The sequence below is a fragment of the Trichosurus vulpecula genome, chromosome 2, assembly GCF_011100635.1.
Source record: "Trichosurus vulpecula isolate mTriVul1 chromosome 2, mTriVul1.pri, whole genome shotgun sequence".
Taxonomy (NCBI): domain Eukaryota; kingdom Metazoa; phylum Chordata; class Mammalia; order Diprotodontia; family Phalangeridae; genus Trichosurus; species Trichosurus vulpecula.
In genome coordinates, this window is record NC_050574.1 from 73,529,041 (window position 1) to 73,551,827 (window position 22,787).

At 41.7% G+C, this 22,787-nt stretch overlaps 1 protein-coding gene across 1 annotated transcript; it reads right to left on the minus strand.

Annotated features, from left to right (window-relative positions):
* Nucleotides 1-1,323: 1,323 nt before the first annotated feature.
* Nucleotides 1,324-22,411, minus strand: AKIRIN1 (akirin 1). The gene is made up of 5 exons (XM_036745453.1): nucleotides 22,016-22,411; nucleotides 7,520-7,660; nucleotides 5,915-6,049; nucleotides 3,784-3,855; nucleotides 1,324-2,926 (listed from the first exon to the last, which is right to left on the minus strand). The coding sequence occupies exons 1-5, from the start codon at nucleotides 22,227-22,229 to the stop codon at nucleotides 2,916-2,918; spliced, it is 573 nt and encodes a 190-aa protein (XP_036601348.1). The 5' UTR covers nucleotides 22,230-22,411; the 3' UTR covers nucleotides 1,324-2,915.
* Nucleotides 22,412-22,787: the final 376 nt, after the last annotated feature.

Consider the following 22,787-nt stretch of genomic DNA (forward strand, 5'->3'; position numbering starts at 1 on the left):
GAAAATAGGGTCTCCTGCCTTATGCCATTCCTATTCATGTCAGCAAGTCTTGTAGTTGACAGTCAAGTGGGCTGGAGTCAGGAAGACCCAAATTCAAATGCAGCTTTAGACAATTACTAGTGTCAGGACTCTGGGCAAGTCACATAACCTCTCTTTGCCTCAGTTTCCTCAATTATAAAATGGGGATCATGATAGTACTCCCCTCCCTAGGCTGTGAGGATCAAATGTGATAATACTTGTAAAGTGCTTATTAGCGCTACTCAAAGATCATGGCCCCATTTCACTTGTTCTCCTCCTTAGAGAACATAGAGATGGAAAGGCCTTTTGAGAAGTTCATCCAACTCTTATATTATCCGCAGGTAGGAGGATCAGGACTTAAGCCAGCTCCAACTTGCTATTTATCTCCCACACAGATTATCCTGCTCACTCTATGCCCACCACCTGTAATGTCCTTCCTTCCTCCTGCCTATCCTGCTGAGAACCAGCTTGAATGAGGAACCTGCCCCAAGTCGCCATAGCTGAGTCATCTTTCCTACCTATGAAATCTCATGGTATTATGTGGTAGATACTTCTGCGCACACCATCCCTCCCTATGGCTGGTAGTCATGACAGAGAAAGAGACAGAGAAGGTTTTTTCCTGGTTGTCCCTTTCTCAAACATACTGTTCTATTTCCCACTTGGATCTCTTTATGTTATTATCCCTAGATCTCAACTCACTTGTAGAGCTGAATTGAGAGATAGCTTAGAGAGAAACTACTTAGCTATGGGTGGACCAACAAGGCACTGCCCACCCACCTGTGGCATGGAGACCTATTTTACCAGAAAGAATGTGGGATTTTGAGTCAGTAGACCTTGGTTTAAAATTCCCAGATCTTTAACCATGGGCAAGTGATTGTCTCTGTCTAGGCCCAAGTCTCCTTATTTATAAAAGGATGAGGTCGAATTTAATGATCTCTAATTTCTTTTCTAACTCTAACACACTGTAAACATTTGAATGACTAATAATTGGGCAGCGTGATATTACTACACTTGACCCTAGCAGAGATAAAGATAAATGAGGTCTTTGTCCTCAGGAAGCGTACATTCAAGAAGATCTAACTTCCTAACTACTACTGGTAGCCACTGCCACTTGGAGGAAGAATAGAGATGAAGCAATAACCCTCAAAACTGAGACAAAATCATTCTTTAATTATTAAAGATCACTCCTGGACTGGGGAGAAAAAATCTTACATGTCATGTCAAACTCAGGAAATGATTAAAGCAGCCTCCTATAAAATCATATGAATTCAATAAATGTTTGATAACAATATTAAGAAGGCAAGGTAAACAAATAGCTTAAGTATTTTATTGGTTTGCAACTAAGCTCGTTAACACTATATAATGAAAATGTACAAAGGATAACATTGTAGCTTTTTGGTTAGATTTAAGTCAAAGACATTCATCAATAGGCAATCTGCAAATGTGACTATTCCAAAAGGTTTCTCTATGCCGTCTGATCAAGAACAATTGTCTCTGAATATTATCCACCCAGAAGGCATTGGCATACATTTGAACTAAACTCAGCATTTTTCAAAATAAGCCCTAATTTAAAATTCTAGCCTATATTTAAACTAAAAACATTTAACTTTCAAGAAACAATAATAAGTGAAACAAGGCATTGCTGTGGAATATGGTCCTTGACGAGTCACAGTAAAAAAAAGTACACTGAACTTCCACCTCCTCAAAACAGAGGTTACTTTCTGTCCTTCGACCTTGGAAATTCAAAGAAGAAGAACAGCATGTTATCAACTCAGGGCAGGGGTTGCACCCCCTTAAAAAAAATCCAAGCAGCCAAGCACTGAAACATCTTGGAAGAATTTGGAAAAACCTGAATGTGGGATCAGAAGTTCTGTTTCTAGTCTAATGACCCAAGATGAACGTACAGTTACTAACCGTAACAATACGATGCTGGACTGAGCAGGGCCACCCTCATTCACTTGTGTGACACTGAGATAAGCAAAACCTACTGCTCTTGGGGAAACCTTTTCTTCTGAGAGGTCAAAAGCGTTGGTGGAGCTCCTGGTTGTGTAAATGGGCACACAAGCCGCTGTGAGCTGCAGACTCCACATGTGTATTTTAAGGCTTGGAGTCAAGGTGTTTTCTTAGCACGGCTAGGCCGAGTCCATAGGTCAAATGATCCTTTTTCTCCAGCTTGTACTAATTCCATGCTGTATATAAAACCTACAAGCACAAAAACCTCTCTCTGTCGTCATAATCACATCTACTGTCCAACCTAAATTATGATTAATATTCTGTGCCTGAAAATAGTCCCTGTATTTAACAATAATAGCTACACACAAAACAATCCACGGTTATAACTTCTATGGTCACTAAAACATTATTGATCTTTGTAGACCAAAAAATGTTTCTAACCATAATTGTCGTGCATCAAATTCACAGCCAGGATCCCCAAGATCAGAAAATTTGCACAGTACAAATAATAACTTAAAAAACACACTCACATATACACACCCACACTCGCGCACACACACATGCATGCGTGCATATACACACGCACACATACACGCACATACATACACACACACCTTACAGAACTGGGCTTGGGGAGACGTTCCATCTGCTTAGTGCCAATAAAGGCTTACGTTGCTAAACTGCTGCTCCATGTATTTTGTGTTTGGGAAATATCTCATGGTAGGGCACAGCTGTTTATTGGCTGAGCAGAAAAGAAAGTTATGCTTTGTGGCAACCAGAAAGTTTCAAGGTCTTTCAAGTTATATAAAAATGGACCTGCAGAGATATTTTAAGTGTTCTCAGGATGCAAAGTTGGAGCTGAAATGTGATATCAAACCAGTTGCAAAAGTGTACAGCAGCCATTTCTTGAGGTCAGACCAGGTACCCAGATATGCAAAGAAAATTCAAGACACGTCTGCAAAAAGAGAGTAGTAGTTATCAGTAAAAATACAGTGTTGTACTTCCTTGATATACAAACGGGAATATGGGCAGAACACTCTATGGCATACAGGTCTTACTACTCACTGGAATGAAAACTCTCAAGATTTAATCAAATGAACTTGGGCCCAACTCTTCTGCACTTTCTTTGACTACTTTAGAACTTTAGGCCTCCAAAATGTTCTCCATCCACCGATGTCTCATTGTGCTACTAGGCTCTTAAATGCTTTGTCAGTGGTCTAAGTACTAACCTTGGGTCTGTTTTCCAAGAGCCATCTAAGCTAACTTTGGAGAAACTTCTCTGCCAGAGGATCAATCAGATACTAGAGAAAGAATTTTCTCAGCCCCAGCAGCTCAAGATGACCATCTCCTAAAGTAAAGGAGGACTACAAGTCTAACCTGATGAAGGGAGCACCCATAATAAGGAAATCACAGACCCCCGGTGTACTAAAGTAAACTTTAGGTATCTACAAGTTCCACAATCTTCGGAATCAAGAAATCCTCAGCACTGCACGAAAAAATTAAGTCAAAGGACCAAACTGATGGGTTTAAATCTGAAAAAAGCGTAATTTGGATTTCTTGGGTGGGTTTAGTTGCCTTTTCTCACAGCATTCACATCAATGGGAGGGAAAAGGCACCTGCCCTAATAGGGCTGGGGGATTAAATCACCTGGCACCTTGTGCTGCAGAGGGGCCTAGCCCAGTCTCACCACTGCCCTCAGCTCAAGACCCTATGGGTCTAGGGCAAACAATGTAAAAATCTTTACTCTTTAGAATTTTTGGAAAAAGAAAAGATAAAGATGACCCTGACAAATGAGTCAGAGGAATCACTTACAGCTTGTTGGCCTTGTCCCATATCGTCGCATGATCTGATCATGTGTGAATTTCACAAAAGATTCATATTGTTCTATGAGGGGAAAAGATACCGTTCCATGCATTGAATCTCAGGGTTCTAATCAACTCCACAGACTCCTTTCCCCACATTCAAGTTGGTCTCCAAGCCCGCCAGTCCTCCTATAGTCTAGGACCTGCCCCTTCCTCTAGAACTTCATGGCCAATTGCCTGGTATGCATTTTGTTCTTGTCATTTGAAAGAGTGTATCATCCTAATTGCCTCTCTTTGTCTTTAAGCACACTTTGCTGAGTGCCTTCATGAACTTTCAGAAAGTCATACACTGACAGTGTCCATTCTAGAGAACACTGATCAACACAAGCTCTAGAAGCTTCAACCTCTCTTTGCATTACTACTTCCTCCACACAGACTCCAAGCTGAGGGAATATCATAGGGTAAATGAAGGTTGGTTAGCAGGGCAAATGGCAACAGTGAAAAATCCTGCCAGCCAATTCCCAGCTGACTGGGAGAGGCTTCTTTGGAGAGGGAGTTTCCAAGGTAAAACGGACTAAAAGCAGGAAAACGTCCTGACAGATACAAGGGGCAAGGGGGCACAGGAAGCGAAAGCAGAGGAGGCTTAGGCTTAGTACCAGAAGCTGGACAAGGGGATACAAGGGGCAGAGAAGGGACTGACCTGAATGGGAGTACAAGGAGAGGGATGGGGAATGAACATGCAGTCAAATGGGAAGAGGGCTCTCAGAGACTCAGAGGGTCATCTAACTCTGTCCCTGGCCTGGCGTGTGAAGGGAAGAACACAAAAAATGAGAGCTGTGAGAATACGACTGAGCCAACTATTCTTAGCACTCTCCCCTCCTGCCATATGTCTCTTTCTTTTCTGTTACTCCTTCCCACCACCTCCCACCCCCCTTAACTTTCCCCCATACTTCACAATCACCTTTAATTCTCAGTCCTACCAGTGGAATAATCCCTACAGTGGCCTTTTAGGCTAGGGAAACTCCTGACCCACTTATAGAAATGGACAATTATGGCACTGACTAAATAAAGACCTGTGACATTCGACAGAGAAAGGTCAGTGACAAAGCACTGTAGGAATCTAGGCAGAGAAAATCATTAATGCTGCCTGGCAGGTAGAGGGCAAAGTGTGCTGGACTGAGAACTGGAAAGCCTGACCTTCTATCCTGCTGTCCCAAGCTAGTTGCATGACCCTGGGAAAGTTACTGAGGCCCACCCCCAGTGCCTCAGCTTCCTCACCTATAAAACGAGGGAGCTGAACTAGACGATCCCTAAAGTCTCTCCCAGTTTTAAATTCTACGTGGGCAGGGAATTTGACAGCGGCTAGAGGTGGTGCTTTAAAACACTGGAGAGGAAGTATCTTGTTAAATCATCTAACTCAGTTTCCTTTCTCCAAGTCCTTTCCTGACTAGCTATTACGCTCTATGTCAAATTAAAAATTATTTGTTATAGGACTTCATAAAGTCCTCCTTTTCTTAAAGCACCACTCACTTCTCTCCTACCATGTTCCTTTCATTTCACTCAGGACTTTTTCACTCCCTTATAATCACATAGTACCACCACATCACATTTATGACTGTACAGTACTATCCATGAAAGGTGAGAATGCTGAGGAGTCTGAGGACAGAAGTGAGGTGACCTGTGGAAGGTTGTATGCCATGGGGTCCCTAAAGGACACCTGCGGTACTGTCTCGATCACAGTCCCTAAGCTGCTCCCTGCCCCTGCCCTCCATCTCTGGCAGAAATCTCATTCTGGACTGATCTGAACTGTGTGCCCTCCAGGTCTGAGGAATGGTTAGGGGGCAGCCTGCCCCTGTGCTCTGCCATGTAAAGCATGTTAGCTAAACAAGTGCCACAGCACGCTCCTTGTCATTCACACCAACCAGGTCAAATCAGTATCTGAGGGACTTTGTACACACAGAACATTTATGTGCAAAACATGAAGTCAAGAACTAGAAAATAACAGCAAAATCAGGTGCCTCAGCAGGCAAATCTGATACCTTAAAAAAACAAAACTCACATCTATACCAGTGAAAGTACTATGATAGTTACTATTTCATGGAAAGCTATAATTCCATCAGTATAGCACCGCCTCAACTCACCTGCTAATTTTGTATTGAGGATTTGCTCATATTCCTCCCGAATTCTATCTTCGTAGTCTTTTAAGAGACGTTCACACAATATTCCCACTTGTCGTAATGTAAATGTTGGCTGGTCCTTTTTCATCCAGGATGAACCTAAGCAAAGAAAACCACAAAGTCTGTGGAGCTACTGCCGAAATCTCTTTCTAGTTCCAAAGCTTAGATAAAGAGCGGTGTAGTGTTCCGCCCTCTGTGAGCCTTGAGACCTTGGGGCAAATCAGTGAGCCTTGGTTTCCTCATACGTAGGATGGGGCTGAAAAATCTTGGTCCTGCTTTAATTCATAAGGTTATTGGGATTGACTGAGAGCATACATACTAAAGCCTGAGAACTGCAAATTGTTATACACATATAGTTTGAAAGAATGGCTCTAACATCATAAAATGTGGCATACATTTATTCTCTGGTGTTACAGAAGAGTTCTGAAAGGCTTAAACAAACAGATCAAACTTTAAAGCAAAAATGAGACTGTGACAATCAAAGCAGAAAGAGACCTCAGGAGGGAGGAAGAACAGTGAACTGGAAAGGAAATTGGGTTGGAATCACTTACAACATGTGTGACTCAAATGTAAAGTGAGGGGCTGGCTTAGACCTCCATGGTCCTCTGATCAGCTAGCCCAATTTCTTCTTAATATGAAGAAACTGAGGTCTATAGAGTAGAGGGGGCTGGCCGAGATGATGAATAACGTCAATTAACTGGTACCATGTTACCGAAGTCACCCACACATTAAACGCTTTCTAATAAACCTGGAGGATAGGCAAGTTCTTAGCAGAAAACTATATGAAACAGAATCATCCCTGAAAGCCTGTGAGTCACTTATTATCACCATCTCCACCTCAGAATCAGTCTCTAAGGGCTGAAAGGGATCTCAGAGGATCACATAATAATGGGAATTCTCAGACAAATGGTCACGCCGCTCCCACGAAACTGGGCTGAAAATGTAGTCAATTTACACTGCAATTCTATGAAGATCTCTGATTACTAACGATATTAAACCACGTAAAACATTATTAGGCACAGCACGCAGTTTATCACCCAGGTGCAGTCTATTATTATGAAGCAACAGCAGTGAGCATATGGCTCATGCAGAGAAAAGCAGACCCTGACAAGTGTCATTTATTGGTTTGGTGAAAATATCTGAGGCAAAATGAGGCTGTGGTCGAGGGTTGAGGAGTTAATCCCGCAGCAACAATATTACTGTTGGGTTTCACCACTTTCATCAGTGTTCGCTAGGAATGCATTAATGACTTTACAGTGAGCCACTGCTGGTCAGCACTTTCTTTTGTGGGGTGTGACTAGATAGAAAGAGAGGCATCCATCAGGCGTTCTGGTGGCTCTGCTAGCTTTTAACAACTACTGGGCAAACTTCCTAAATTAACAGAAAAAACCCTACTGGGAAATGCAAAAATATTTCTGCCAAATGGATACACACATGCATATGTATCTTGCTGAAATATTCTATTAACCAAAACTGATAGTAAATCTGAAGTTCTATGAAAACCCTATCATTGGTAACATTAAACAAACGGTGTAAACAAAAGGAATTTTAAACCTGTGCCCTTCTTACCTGGTGAGCTTGGTGCTGTAAGTCCTGAAGAGTGTGACTGACCCTCTGAAGTGCAGGCTTCACTCTGATTAAGGACAACTTCTAATTGTCTCCACCTCTGATAGCGGCTGTATTCTTGTTTGATGTTCTGAAATATTTGCTCTAATTGAAAAAAGAAAAAAAAAACTCACTGTATCTTTCCCCTTAAACTTTTAATCTATGGGTTCTTAATCTAGGGTCTGTTATCTTTTTTGTGAATTCTGATAAATGGATTTCAAAACAATCGGTTTCCTTTTAATCCTATGTATTTTATGCGCCTTAAAAAACCAAACAAAGAAACATGATTCTGAGACAGGGCCCACAGGATTCTTCACTAGACTATCAAAAGGGTCGGACACACATAACAGTTAAGAACTCCTAGATTTCCTTTGTCTGACTAAATTTAGGGCATTTCCTAAAAGCATATATGTGCCATGATCTCCCTTTTTTTTTAAATTTCTTTTCATGATCACCTTTCTAAAATGCTTATTACTATTGTGTTGATATTACATTGAACATCTTTCCTCTCTTCTCATGCCCCACAGATACAACATGCTCCCATTATGATCAATTCCAACTTACTGAGCACCTAAAGGCAAGATCTCCATTATGAACAATTTAAAAACCACAGATGTTAGAACAAGAAAGGATTCCTGAAGAACATCTATTCTAACACCCTTATCTGACAAATGAGCAATGCAGTAATAGACTTTCATATGATGCTTTAAGGTTTGCAAAACACAGAGTGGCCAAGGGAGGAACCGTCTTGGACTGTTTTGCCTCCCTGCATGCAGTGCACTTTTCTTACCCCATCCTAAAGCAGAATCCTCTTCCAACAAGCACCTCCATTTCCCATTTTTCTTTGACTATAGAGCCCATGCCTACAAAATCCTGAGCAGCCCAACTAGGTAACATTTACAATAGGGTCCCTGGACCTTTCTTGCTGAAACGTTTGGTTTTTCTGAAGTTTTTGATCACTGGTGATGATGAGAATTTGAGTTGTGTATATGGACTGGGTAAAGCAAAGGGTGTGTGTAGCATACGCAAGAGAAGCAAGGTCATTTCACATCACTCAAAGGCCCATCAAGTCACCCTACCCTCCTACTTTGGCTATTTTGAGCTGAGGCAGAAGGGTATGGTTAGAATGGTATTACTTGGCTAGAAGGGTCCACCACTGTCTACATGAATTGGCAGGTAAGGCTTAGAAGATCTAGTTGTGGGGGCGGAGCCAAGATGGCAGCTAGAAAGCAGGGAGTTGCGTGAGCTCCCCCGCAAGACCCTCCAAAAACCTATAAAAATGGCTCTAAACAAATTCTAGAACTGCAGAACCCACAGAATAGCAGTGGGAAGTAGGGCTCCAGCCCAGGACAGCTTGGATGGTCGCTGGGTAAGGTCTATCACACAGAGCTAGGAGCAGGGGGGAGCAGAGCCCAGTATGGGCTGCGCCCGGACCAACCAGACTAGGAGCCAGGCAGAACAGGCCCTAGTGCCCTGAATCAGTGAGCTGTGGCAGTTATCAGACTTCTCAACCCACAAACACCAAAGACAACAGAGAAGGTTAGTGGGAAAAGCTATGGGGACCTTTACTCGGAGTTTGCGGTTCGGCCACCATACCAGGGCAGTGGAGGTGGTGCACCTCTGAGGACAGAACTACAGTTGCAGTTGCTTCCAGCCCCAGACCACCTGGTGGGAAGAATTAAGTGGTGGATCAGAGCGGAAGTGCAGAGCCTGCTTGGATCTGAGTTGTGGTCCGGGTTGGCAGTTCTTGGGGGAGGAGGAGCACTGGTGTGGCAGAGCCTGTTGTGTAGAAATAGCTCTGAAAACAAAAGCACAACCCCTCAAGCATGGGACAAAGTACTCTCTACTCTACAAGCAGTCATGCCCCGATGAAAAACACAAGGGTCAAGTAGTTGACTGGGAACATGGCCAGGCAGTGAAAACAGACTCAGATTCGGACTCTGAAATCTTTCTTTGGTGACAAAGAAGACCAAAACATACAGCCAGAAGTAGTCAACAAAGTCAAAGAGCCTACATCAAAAGCCTCCAAGAAAAACATGAACTGGTCCCAGGCCATGGAAGAGCTCAAAAAGGATTTGGAAAAGCAAGTTAGAGAAGTAGAGGAAAAATTGGGAAGAGAAATGAGAGTGATGCGAGAAAACCATGAAAAACAAGTCAATGACTTGCTAAAGGAGACCCCAAAAAATACTGAAGAAAATAACACCTTAAAAATAGACTAACTCAAGTGGCAAAAGAGCTCCAAAAAGCCAATGAGAAGAATGCCTTGAAAAATAGAATTAGCCAAATGGAAAAGGAAGTCCAAAAGACCACTGAAGAAAATACTACCTTAAAAATTAGATTGGAACAAGTGGATGCTCATGACTCTATGAGAAATGAAGATATTATAAAACAGAACCAAAGGAATGAAAAAGTGGAAGACAATGTGAAATATCTCATTGGAAAAACCACTGACCTGGAAAATAGATCCAGGAAGGATAATTTAAAAATTATTGGACTACCTGAAAGCCATGATCAAAAAAAGAGCCTAGACATCATCTTTCAAGAAATTATCAAGAACTGCCCCGATATTCTAGAACCAGAGGGTAAAACAGAAATTGAAAGAATCCATTTATCGCCTCCTGAAAAAGATCCCAAAAAGAAAACTCCTAGGAATATTGTCACCAAATTCCAGAGTTCCCAGGTCAAGGAGAAAATACTGCAAACAACCAGAAAGAAACAATTTGAGTATTGTGGAAACACAATCAGAATAACACAAGATCTAGTAGCTTCTACATTAAGGGATCAAAGGGCTTGGAATATGATATTCCAGAGGTCAATGGAGCTAGGATTAAAACGAAGAATCACCTACCCAGCAAAACTGAGTATCATGCTCCAAGGCAAAGTAAGCTTTCTCAGTGAAAAGACCAGAGCTGAAGAGAAAATCTGACTTTCAAACATAAGAATCAAGGGAAGCATGAAAAAATAATCAAGAAAGAGAAATCATAAGGGACTTACAAAAGTTGAACTGTTTTGTTTACATTCCTACATGGAAAGATGATGTGTATAATTCATGAGACCTTAGTATTAGGGTAGCTAAAGGGAATATATACGTGTGTGTGTGTGTATGAATATATATGTGTATGTGTGTATATGTATGTGTATATATATATAGACAGAGGGCACAGGGTGAGTTGTATATGAAGGGATGATATCTAAAAAAATAAAATCAAATTAAGGGATGAGAGAGGGAGAAAGGAAGAGATAGAATGGGGTAAATTATCTCCCATAAAAGTGGCAAGAAAAAGCAGTTCTGTTGGGAGGGAAGAGGGGGCAAGTGAGGGAGAATGAGTGAACCTTGCTCTCATCAGATTTGACTGGAAGAGGGAGTAACATGCACACTCAATTGGGTATCTTACCCCACAGGAAAGGAGGAAGGAGACAAAAAAGGGGGAAAATAGAAGGGAGGGCAGATAGGGGGAGGAGGTAATCAAAAGCAAACCCTTTTGAAAAGGGACAGGGTCAAGGGAGAAAATTGGATAAAGGAGGATAGGATAGGAAGGAGCAAAATATAGTTAGTCTTTCACAACATAAGTATTGTGGAAGGTTTTTCATAATGACACACATGTGACCTATGTTGAACTGCTTGCCTTCTTAGAGAGGGTGAGTAGGGAGGGAAGAGGGGACAGAATTTGGAACTCAAAGTTTTAAAAGCAAATGTTCAAAAAAAAAAGTTTTTGCATGCAACTAGGAAATAAGATATACAGGCAATGGGGCATAAAAATCTATCTTTCCCTACAAGAAAGTAAGAGAAAAATGGATTGGGGGGGGGGGGAGTGGGGTGACAGATGGGAGGGTTGACTAGGGAAAGGGGCAATCAGAATATATGCTATCTTGGAGTGGGGGGGAGGGTAGAAATGGGGAGAAAATTTGTAATTCAAACTCCTGTGAAAATTGATGCTGAAAACTAAAAATATTAAATAAATAATGATTTAAAAAAAAAAGATGCAGTTGCTTGCATTGATTGGTTAAAAAATCTCTGACAAAGCTCAATAGCAAGAGATAGAAAGAGAAATTCTATTTAAAATTACTATAGACATTATAAAATATTTGGGAGTCTACCTGCCAAAACAAACCCAGGAACTATATGAACAATTACAAAACACTTTTCACACAAATAAAGTCAGATCTAAATAACTGGAAAAACATCAGCTGCTCGTAGGTAGGTCAAGCTAATAAAAATAGCAATTTAACCTGAATTTACTTATTTAGTGCCATACTAATCAAAATACCAAAAAATTATTTTAAAGAGCTAGAAAAAAATAACAATTCATCTGGAAGAACAAAAGATCCAGAATATCAAGGGAATTAATGAAAGGAAATGCTAGGGAAGGTGGCCTTGCCATACCAGATCTTTAAGTGTATCATAAAGCAGCAATCATCAAAACTACTTGGTACTGGCTAAGAAATAAGAGTGGTGGATCAGTGGAATGAGTTAGGTACACAAGACACAGCAGTCAATGACTATAGTAATCTACTGTTAGATAAACCCAAAGACTCTAGCTTCTGGGATAAGAACCCACTATTTGACAAAAACTGTTGGGAAAATTGGAAAATATTGACAGAAACTGGGCATAGACCAATATCTTATACCGTATACCAAAATAAAGTCCAAATGGGTACACGATTTAGATATAAAGGCTGATACTATAAGCAAACTGTGAGAGCAAGGAATAGTTTACCTGTCAGATTTGTGGAGAATAGAAGAATTTATGACCAAACAAGAGATAGAGAACATCATGAAATGAAAAACAGATAATTCTGATTACATTAAATTGAAAAGTTTTTGTACAAACAAAGCCACAACCAAGATTAGGAGGAAGCAGAAAACTGGGAACGAATTTTTACAACCTGTGTCTCTGATAAAGGCCTCATTTCTAAAATATATAGAGAACTGGGTCAAATTTATAAGACTATAAGTCATCCCCCAACTGATAAATGGTCAAAAGATATGGACAGTTTTCAGAGGAAGAAGTTAAAGCTATCTATACTCATCTGAAAAAATGCTCTAAATCACTATTGATTAGAGAAATGCAAGTCAAAACAACTCTTAGGTACCGCATCACCTGTCAGATTGGCTAACATGACAAAACAGGAAAATTATAAATGCTGGAGAAGATATGGGAAAATTGGAACACTAATGTATTGTTAGTGGAGTTGTGAACTGTTCCAATCATTTGGGGAGTGATTTGGAACTATGCCCAAAGGGCTATAAAAATGTGCATACCCTTTGACCCTGCAATACCACTTCTAGGGCCATAGAGATCATACAAATGGGAAAAGAACCCGCATGTACAAAAATATTTATAGAAGGTCTTTTTGTGCTGGCAAAGTGGAAATTGAGGGGATGCCCATCAACTGGGGAATGGCTGAATAAATTGTGGTATATAAATGTAATGGAATACTATTGTACTATAAGAAATGATGAGCAGGTGGACTTCGGAAAAACCTGGAAAGACTTATATGTACTGATGCTGAGTGAGGGAAACAGAACCAGGAGACCATTGTACACAGTAACAATTTGAGATGACTAACTTTGATAGACTTGGCTCTTCTCATCAATGCAAGGTTTTAAGACAACTCCAAAAGGCTCATGATAGAAAATGGTATCCACATCCACAGAAAGAATTACAGTGTCTGAATGCACATCGAAGCATACTATTTGCTCTCTCTTTCGTTTTGTTTCTTCTTTCTCATTTTTCATTCAATTGGTTATAATTCTTTGTAACATGACGAAGGTGAAAATATGTTTAATGTGAATGTATATGTAGAGCCTATATGAGATTGCATGCCATCTTGGGGTGGGGGGAGGGAAGGAAGGAGGAGAAAATTTGGACCTCAAAAGCTTTTGGAACTGGGTGTTGTAAACTAAAAATATATAAATTAAAAAAAAAAATCTCTGGATTGCAACATGGTCCCTAGAGCCACAAGATGATCTATACTTTGTATAGCTTCAGAATACTGAAGAGCAATGTCATCTAGTAGATGATATGATTGTGTCGTAGTCTGCCCTTTCTCAAAGAGGACTATGACATCAGGAAGATGATGCCATGACTTGCATTAGAATTGAGTTAGATTTGAGTGAGGGAGGGCTGTGCAAAGCCCTCTATCAGAAAGATCTAGATTCACATCTCACCCCTGACATCTACAAGAGTCCGTGGGCAAATAAGAACCTTTTGAAGCCTTGTCTTTCTCATTCATAAAATGGGGATAATAACTGTAGAACCGACCTCACAGAGTTGCCTGAAAAGCTTAAATGAGATGATGTATGCAGAGCAATGCAAAAATCTTCAAGTTTTCTGTAAGTATCTACTATTAAAGATAAGTTAACAAGTATTTATTAAAAACATTTATTTATTAAAAATCTTTAAAGTAACTTGATTGCAATTGGATTACTAATCTCCAAGTACAATGCCAACACAGAAAGCTGAGCAGGAAGCATTCAGGTTGATAAGATTGAGGCTTAGAGGTGGCCCTTAAAGATCATCTAGTCTAATCCTATCATTTTAAAGGTGAAGAAACTGAGGCCCAGAAAGGATCTGCAGAGGATAACATAGACAGCAAGGAACTGAAACAGGATTTTAATCCCAGTTTTCCAAAACTAAATCCAGTACTAATTTCACTATGCCACAATATTTCTCTTGAAAAGAGTCTTACGAGTTCTTCAACATGGCTTCACTTCCCACCCAGCTACAATCACTTTGGACTTGATTTCTCCCCCATTCCCCTTAGCCCCTTTGCTTTTGATCTTTCATTTGTTGTCTTCCCCATCTGACTGTGAATTTCCTAAAGTCAAGAGTTGGTCTTTTTCATATTGGTTTCCCCAGCAATTAGTATGATGCCTGGAACATAGTAAGAGTGCAATATAAGTTCACTCGCTATTGACTTTCAGCAAGTTATAGACTATGTTATTTTTATGTACTGGATGTTCGTCCATTGAATTAGTCTATCAAGATCCTAAACAGGTACTGCATGAAGACAGATAATGAGTTGGTTCCAGAATTGGGGAGGACATGAAAGCTAGATTACAACCAGGAAACTGGACAGTTCTCAATCATGCCAAACTGCTTATGGAGCAAAAGTCCATCTCTAATAAATCTCCTGGGGATGATGTATGCCTGGCATTAATGGAACAGCATACCCAAACTACAGTTATGTTACCACTAATGACCTGCACACACAAGAAGTTACATTAAAGATATCAAAGTAGAGATCTATAAACAGAAATGGAGGTAGCTGTGGCACAGACACGCAGTAGATAGAACGCTCGAGTGTTACAACGGTATATCTGAGACATTGGGGGAAGGGAAAGAGGGAGGAAGAAATCATGAATAAAGCCTCTAATGCACTGCACAGATGGAGCATTTAACTGGTACAGGATGAAAAGGTCAGAGAGGGGTTGCAATCTGTAATGGCAGAAGAAGTACCCATATTGGTAAAATCATGGATTAAAGATATCAGTAATAATCTTGAAAATAATTATTGCTTATGAGAAAAGGAAAAGTCTATATTATACTTTCACATAGGCTAACAAGTAATGTTCTGATACTTTGGTATATAATGTGTTATAGTCAATTTTAATTTTTAAGTGAGAGTTCTGTCTGACCACAAAGGAGTTCTATAGAATGGTAGCAAACCTCTCTCAGGTTCCCTTTACATGCTCTCCAGTGTCTTCTGATTTCCTTAGTTTTGTACTTCCATACAACTATTGCCTATTTCCTCAGGATATCTGTTCTCCCACTTCTACTTCAGTGTTCTAATTCCCACTGTCCCCACCATATTCAAGTGTTTATAAATCATAAAACACTATATAAATGAGTTACAAAAAAACTGCTATTAGACATTGCTAATTTCTCCTCTTCCTCTAAATGCCTCCAATGTTCCTGGATCCTGTACTTTCTAAAAAGCAGTCTATACTATACCCAAAGGGCAATCAAACTGTACATACCCTTTGATCCAACAATACCACTACTAGGTCTGTATATCAAGGAGATCACAAAAAGGGATGTACATGTACAAAAATATTTGTAGCAGTTCTTTTTGTGGTGGCAAAGAATTAGAAATTGAGGGGATGTCCATCAACTTGGGAACGGCTGAACAAGTTATGGTATATGAATATATGAATTATATGCTATAAGAAATGATGAGCAGACAGATTTCAGAAAAACCTGGGAAGACTTACATGAACTGATGCTAAGTGAAGTGAAGAGAACCAGGAGAACACTGTACACAGCAACAGCAACACTGTGTGACGATCAACCATGATACTTAGCTCCTCTCAGCAATGCAAGGATCTAAGACAACTCCAAAAGACTCAAGGTGGAAAATCCTATCCACATCCAGAGAAAGAATTATGGAGTCTGAATGTATACATACTATTTTCTCTGTGTCTGTCTTTTCCCTTGTTCTGTTTCTTCTTTTACAACGTGACTAATGTAGAAATATGTTTTACATGACTGCACACATATAACCTTTATCAGATTGCTTACACACTTGGGGATGGAGAGAGAAAAAATTTGAAACTCAAAATCTTATAAAAAATGAAAAGTTGAAAACTATCTCTACAAGTAATTGGAAAAAATAAAATACCATTTACAAAAAAAAAAAAGTGAGGAGTCCATGCACTGGTTTGACTAGTATCAAAAGAAGTAGGCATACCCTCTAGGTTCTGAACACACTGGACGTGTATAACGCAATTCTAATTCTTTCAGGAAACTAGGCTAAGTCAGCTAAATGCTAATAAATGATAGGGTGGTATTTGAGGGATGTTCATGCTTTCACCTATCAGCACTGTTAATTTCTACTTCCTTTCAAGCCTGTCAAATTCGGTCTATTCTGAAAAAAACTCACATGCATATAGCTAGCACCTTAACTGTAAACACGACAAGTCAAAACTCAGAAGTGGAATGATTGGCCCTTGGCAGCACAGCACCTAAGTTCAGAAAGCAGGGTCTAAAACTGGTTCCTTTCCATCATACCGCACTGCCTGTGCCTCCCTCCCTTTCTCTCTATTGCCCCGGGAGGCCCCAGGAAGAAGGGGTCTCTTGCATCTCTCTGAACACAGCACTGTACTCCTCTGGCCCGCACATCCTGTCTTATATCGTGGCCATCTGTACAAACGCTGTTCTCCCCTACTATACTGTGAGTTCTATGAGGGCAGCAACTGCCTTATTTTCTGTCTCCTCCACAACACTTAGCATGGTCCTTACACAATTAATAAATAACTAGCACTTGTAAAGCACTTTAAAGTTCATATACACTACCTCATTTGATCTTCACAACAACCTTGTGAGGCAGAGACAACTAAAATGGCTGATAGTTTGCAGCTAAGAAAACCAAGGCTCAGAGAGGACTCCCAGAGTCTCACAGCTAGAAAAGGTCTAAGGAGGTAACTGAACCCAGCTTTATTTGCTGAATGAATAAATGAACAAAACGAGCTTCCTAGTCATAATTTTTACTGCCTTTCGATGTGGGTAGGGTCACCTTAAATGAAGATGATTCTCCTATTTAGCGCTTCAATAGGAAAACCAACCGCAGTATGCTGTAAGAGCAAGAGTACCACCAGAACACCCAGCTTTGACATTCAGTAGTTTTGTGGTCTCAGACGGGGCAACTTCAGGTTACAAGTCTCAGTTTCCTTACATAAAATGGAGACAATATTTGCACTATTCACCATACAGGTTTGCCATTAGCAAAGACGTACTCCATGTATTTTAAAGTGCTATAGAAATGTGAACTATTATTACTACTACTTTTACAAAAAGGTTTTGAGGAATGTTCTGGAAAAATTCAAAGGAGCCGAGCACAACTGGCCAGGACGCTTCTTGAGCCCACAGGTCCCTACTGCTTTGAGTCTCAATTTCCTCATCTATAAAATGAAGGTAAGACCAACTGCAATACCAAATTCACAGGGCTATTTCAGGAAAAATGATTCACAAATTTTATAAAATACCTGGTAAAAAAAGGGCGGGCTATATGCACCCAAGCTGCTATTTACCAACAATTTAGATGTCTATCTATTATAAATAAGGTCTCCCTTCTCCAGTGGTTAAATCATTTTGCCTGGACCCCTCCTCCTTTGCCCCTACCACATTCTACCTTGGGCCATTCAGATTTTGCATACGTGGTGTAACTCAGTAGCAGCTAAGAAGAAGATTAAAAATGGATGATTTAAAAAAAAAGGGAATAGGGAAGGAGCCTGGCATGATCATTGTCCATCTCTGTGTACCCATCACTAAGCTACGTGGCAGTTTGATGTTTGTGGAATAGAACTACATGGATATAAGTTGTTAATACAAAAAGAATATAACATCAGCTCTATACCTATGCCAAACTTTGAAACACACACACACACACACCCCTCTCTCCTCTTTAATTCTCTATCTGTACTTTCTGGATTCTCTAATCCTCCAATCAGTTCCAAGGTATTCAGTTTCCAATTTAGAAAGCATACACAAGGTATTTAGCCTTACAAACAGATGAAACCCTAAAGAAGGTTTAGGTAGCCTTATTTATTTAGTCTAAGCCATGTATACTTACCATTCTTGACTTGAATAGTCTAAAAGAATATAAGATGGGCAGAGTTTTCATTCAACAGTTCTAAACGACTCTAATTTTGGCTCACTGAAACTATGAGGTCCTCCTCTCTTTTGTCCCAAGACCAAAGAATTGTCAGATTCAGTACAAATATGTAAAGAAATGCAAAGACAAGAAAGGACAAGTGTGAGGAGAACAAATGCTATGGAGAACAGAAGGTCTTTCATCAACTACCAGCTGCCATTGCAGCTACAAGGTGAATAAACTGGGAAGGCAAATCCCTTGCACTCCAGAAGACTGACCAACACCAATCCTGAAATGGCATATAGATCAGCAGAGGGAACACGATTTGTATTTAGAAGTGATTCTAAAACAAAAAAAGAGACAGCATACTACAGAATGCTAATAATGTCTTTCAACAGCCCACTGAACACTGTTCAGAAGTTAGAACGATACAAAACACTAAAGGGTATTTTTAAAAGAAAAAAAAAATCCCCTCTTCTTCTAAGTGGCAATAATGGAATCACTGAAACCGATAATTCTTGGACTATTTGGCAATGTGATAGCCTATTGGATCCCACAAGCAGCTTGTAAAGTTCAAAGACTCCTGGAACAAGCCCAGTGATCTTGGTCTCTATATCAGGACAAACATGGAAGCACTGAGCATGAGACTGTCAGTGGACCAACACTCACATCCTTGAAGAATGATGACAGATTCACTTTTAGACTAAAGATACCCAATTGTTTAATGTTATAATTTCTTTCTCTCACAAAAAGAGCTCTAACATATTTTTCAAATTATTATGAATCAAAATGAGTTATTTAATAAGTTTTTTGTAAAGTCTGACAACCATTAAGCTGAAACTTTAAGACAGCTGCTGCCATCCTAGAGCATTTGCAAAGAGTTACTGATTTAAAAATTCATTCTTCATGAGGCTGGTTTCATTTGTACATGCAGCAAAATAACTACTTCTACCACTTTCACCTCACAGGCTTTCAGTCTTCCACTCTGGAATCAAAGGTTTTCTTTTTTAAATTCCAAAGGCTCCATTCATACAAAATATACCCAGAATGGCGAGCCATCAGTAATTTTATGTTATTTCATTACTGAACTGAAACACAATATTTTCAGTGTAAATGACTAAACATCTAGCTAGAATGGATCTTTAAGCAGTAGGCTCACTTTAAGACTAACATTAATATCAACTGACTATAGGATAGAAAGAAGTGATAAGACATTAGTTCATGAGAAGAAAAAGCTCAGAGTTTCAGTGTACAGTGAGCTTAACACTAACCAAATACGTGAGACAGCAGACAAAGGAGCCAATTCCATTTTAGGCTACAGAAATCAAAGTCAAATATCCAGAATGGAGATGCTAATAGTCCTGTCATTTTCTGTACTGGCCAGGCATCTCTCTAGGACATATTTAGTTCTGGGTGCTGGATTTTAGGAAGGATACTAATATGCTGAGGAATATCAGGGTGACTGGAAATCATGTCATGGAGGATTAACTCAGCACTGGGGAAGCTTAGCCTTGAAAAAAGAAACCTTGGGGGTGGTTGAAGATGGTCACTATCATACATCTGCAGGGCTGTCACAGACTTGTAGGTGATACCTCAGAAACAAGAACTAGGAACAATGAGTAGAAATGGCAGAGGTAGAGATCAGTTCGCTGCAATGAAAAGCACACTCCTACTAATGAGACCATGTCATCACTGAAGGCCCTACAATGCTGGAGGACACAACATCTCACAACATCTTTTGTCCTTCCCTCTTATTCCCACAGCCACTACACTAGTTCTGGTCTTTCATCGCCTTTTGTGTGGACTACTTTAACATCCTAACTAGTCTCCCTGACTTGTCTCTTTTCCCTTTTCCAGATCATTTTCCCCACCACAAACTAAAACAGTTTACTTAAGGCACAGGTCAGATTATGCTACTCCCTTACTCAAAAACCTCCAGTGGCTATTTACTTTGGATAAAATATAAATGCCTTAGCCTGGCATTTAAGACACTCCACAATCTAACTGCAACCTACCTTTGCAGTATTATTTCACATTTTCTGTTTTCATGAATTCTATGTTCAAATCAAACTGGATTGTTAGAGCAGTCCCCTGATCTCGCCTCCATTTATTTGAGCAAGCTGTCCCTGATGCCTCTGTAGGGTCTTCAATAACAAGAATTGTGTCGTTTTTTCATTTTAAGTGTCCCCAGAACCTAGCACAAATGCCTTGTACACAGAAAGCACTTAAATGTTAGATTAAATGGAGAGAAATTGGGATAAGCATTCATCTTCTCCTTTTTACAGATAAGGAACCTGAAACACAAAGATGCACAGAGACGTCTCCAAGGTCACGAAGCTAATTTATGGCAGGGCCAGAACATCAAGTCTGGCATTCTCTCAAACAACTAAAGAACAAACACTAAGGCAATATTCAAGCAAGTAGAGGAAAACCTATGATAATAGCTTAAGTGCTAAGGCAGGGATTAAAAGTAAGATTATGGTGGGGGTAGTGTTAGTTTAATGGAAGTGATTTTTGAGATCAGCCTCTAATGAAGCTAAGTCTTGATTTAGTAATGAGGAAGAGGAAGGGCATCCTCCTTGTGATGGCAAGATCAACACAGAGTGAAAAAATGGAAAAAGAATCAACATTCGGGTGATGGGAAGGAAACCAGTTTGGCTTAGACCTGTATCATTTTGGAAAAGAGTGAGAAACCTGGATACATAAGGTGCGGTCAATTGATGTAATGCTAGGATAGGGAGTTTGGATTTGACCTGAAAAGTATCAGGGAATGATAGGATGAAATCAGGTCTTAAGCAGATTGACAGCACAAAGCAGGGGGAACTAGACTAAAATTATTGCACTAATATAGATGGGAAGGTTAGGGCTTGGACTAGGTTGGTGAAATGAAAGGACTGAATCTTCTATTTCCAAGAAAGGAATGGCAAAATTTGATGATTAAATTTTAAAAATGGCTAGAGATGAGTTTAAGGAAGCTCTAAGGCTGTAAGCTTAGAGAATCAGGAGACTAAGTAAGCACTTAAAGGTTATTTCCCAAGGACTTCTTCTTGACACTCCTATTTCAGGAAGTACTTTGGCCATAATTAAATTTCGTTTTTAAATAAAGAATTTCTATGCATTCCTGGGCTCCTATACGAATCAAGGCAGGTCTTTGCTGAGATCCTCACAGCAGCTTTTCTCTTCTCTTTCCTGGCCATCATCTCTTCTATTACCTACAGGTCCAATCCAATCACAACAATCCTAGGGTAATTGATGATTCCAAGCCCTGATAGTCTACCGCTTTCAAACCAGATTTGACATAAGAAAATTCCCGAACAAAAGAAATTGGGCCAGTCCCTTTGAATTTGTCGAAATGGGTTCTGATGTGTGCCCCTCTTCCCTACCACCTCCCCCCTTTCTTCTCATGGTTCCCCTGGTATAACCTGAAATAACGCCAGACGTTGTATCGATGTGTTCCCCTTTCCAATTCCCCCTGCCTCCGCCTGCTGAAACGCGAAGCCGCCTCCTTTCGCCCACCCCCGGAGCATCGCCTAGCTGCCGTAGCTAAGCACGGGTGTGCAGCACACCAAGGAGGAGAGGGTGGACCCGAGAGCCCACGGACGCACAGCTGTCGGGGCTTCTTTCCTTTCTTACGGCCTGGCCTCGATTCGCTCCGAGCTCTGGGCCACGGCGGGTCGCACCGGGCGCTCGGAGGCTCACCGGCTGTTTCCCCCTCCCGTACCCCGAAGCCCCCTGCTCCGGTTCCGGCTCCCCCTCCCCCGGCCTCGGCTCGGGCCCAACCCAGCCTCCGGCCTTGGGCCCTGGCCCTTCCCCTCCGCCGCAGCGGCCGCCCCCGCCCCAGCTCCCAGGGCCCGCCCCTGTTACCCGGGGTCCGCAGGCGGCGGTCGCTGCCGGGCGGGGAAAGCGGAGGCGGCTGGAGCTGGGGCTGAAGCGGCGGCGGCGGCGGCTCAGTGTCCGGGGGCCGCAGGCCCGGCGCGGGGCCCGGCAGGGGGGCGCAGCGCCGCCGCTTCGGCGAGCCAGGGCTCAGCAGCGCCGCCTCGAACTCCATGGGCCGCTTCAGCGTCGCCCCACACGCCATGCCCGGGGGCCGAAGGACGAAGACGAGGGGAACGAGGAGGAGGAGAAGAAGGAGGGTGGCGGCGGCGGCTGCTGCAGCGAAATGGCCCGACCTGCTCCGGCGCCTCTGCTCGGGGTTCTAGAGTACAGCCGGCTCAAATGGCGCCTCCCGCACCCGGCAGCGCCGCCGAGCCCCGCCCCTGTGACGTCAAGAAGACCGCTCCACCATCCGTAGGGGGAAAGGTGGGTGAAACCATTCGGGAGTGCTCGTCCGAGAGAGGCTCAGCCGGGAGGCGTCCCCTCCTGGGAAAATGGAACCGTCTGATGCCCAAGAAGGGAGGGGGGAGGAGGTGGGTAGAGAGAGGGCAGGGTCACCAAGCAACAGCCGGGTGGTAGATTTCCCCTCCCCCTCTCTTTCCCCTCTCCCCGCCCCTCCCCCAAGGTCTCGCCCTCTGTTCCCCCACGCTCCTGGGCTTGGGGAGTCCTGGCCCCTCCGGTCTCGCGCCGGTACCAGGACTCAGGGAGCGGGGAAGAAGTCACAGCTAGGGGACTAGGGCGGGCGTTCCCACGGGCGCCGTCC

Coding starts and splice junctions, on each gene's coding strand:
- AKIRIN1 (XM_036745453.1), bottom strand. CDS start 22,229: ATGGCGTGTGGGGCGACGCTGAAGCGGCCCATGGAGTTCGAGGCGGCG. Junction 7,661..22,015: donor CCGCCGCCTGCGGACCCCGG/GTAACAGGGGCG, acceptor TTTTTCAATTAG/AGCAAATATTTCAGAACATC. Junction 3,856..5,914: donor CCTCAATACAAAATTAGCAG/GTGAGTTGAGGC, acceptor TTCCCCTCATAG/AACAATATGAATCTTTTGTG.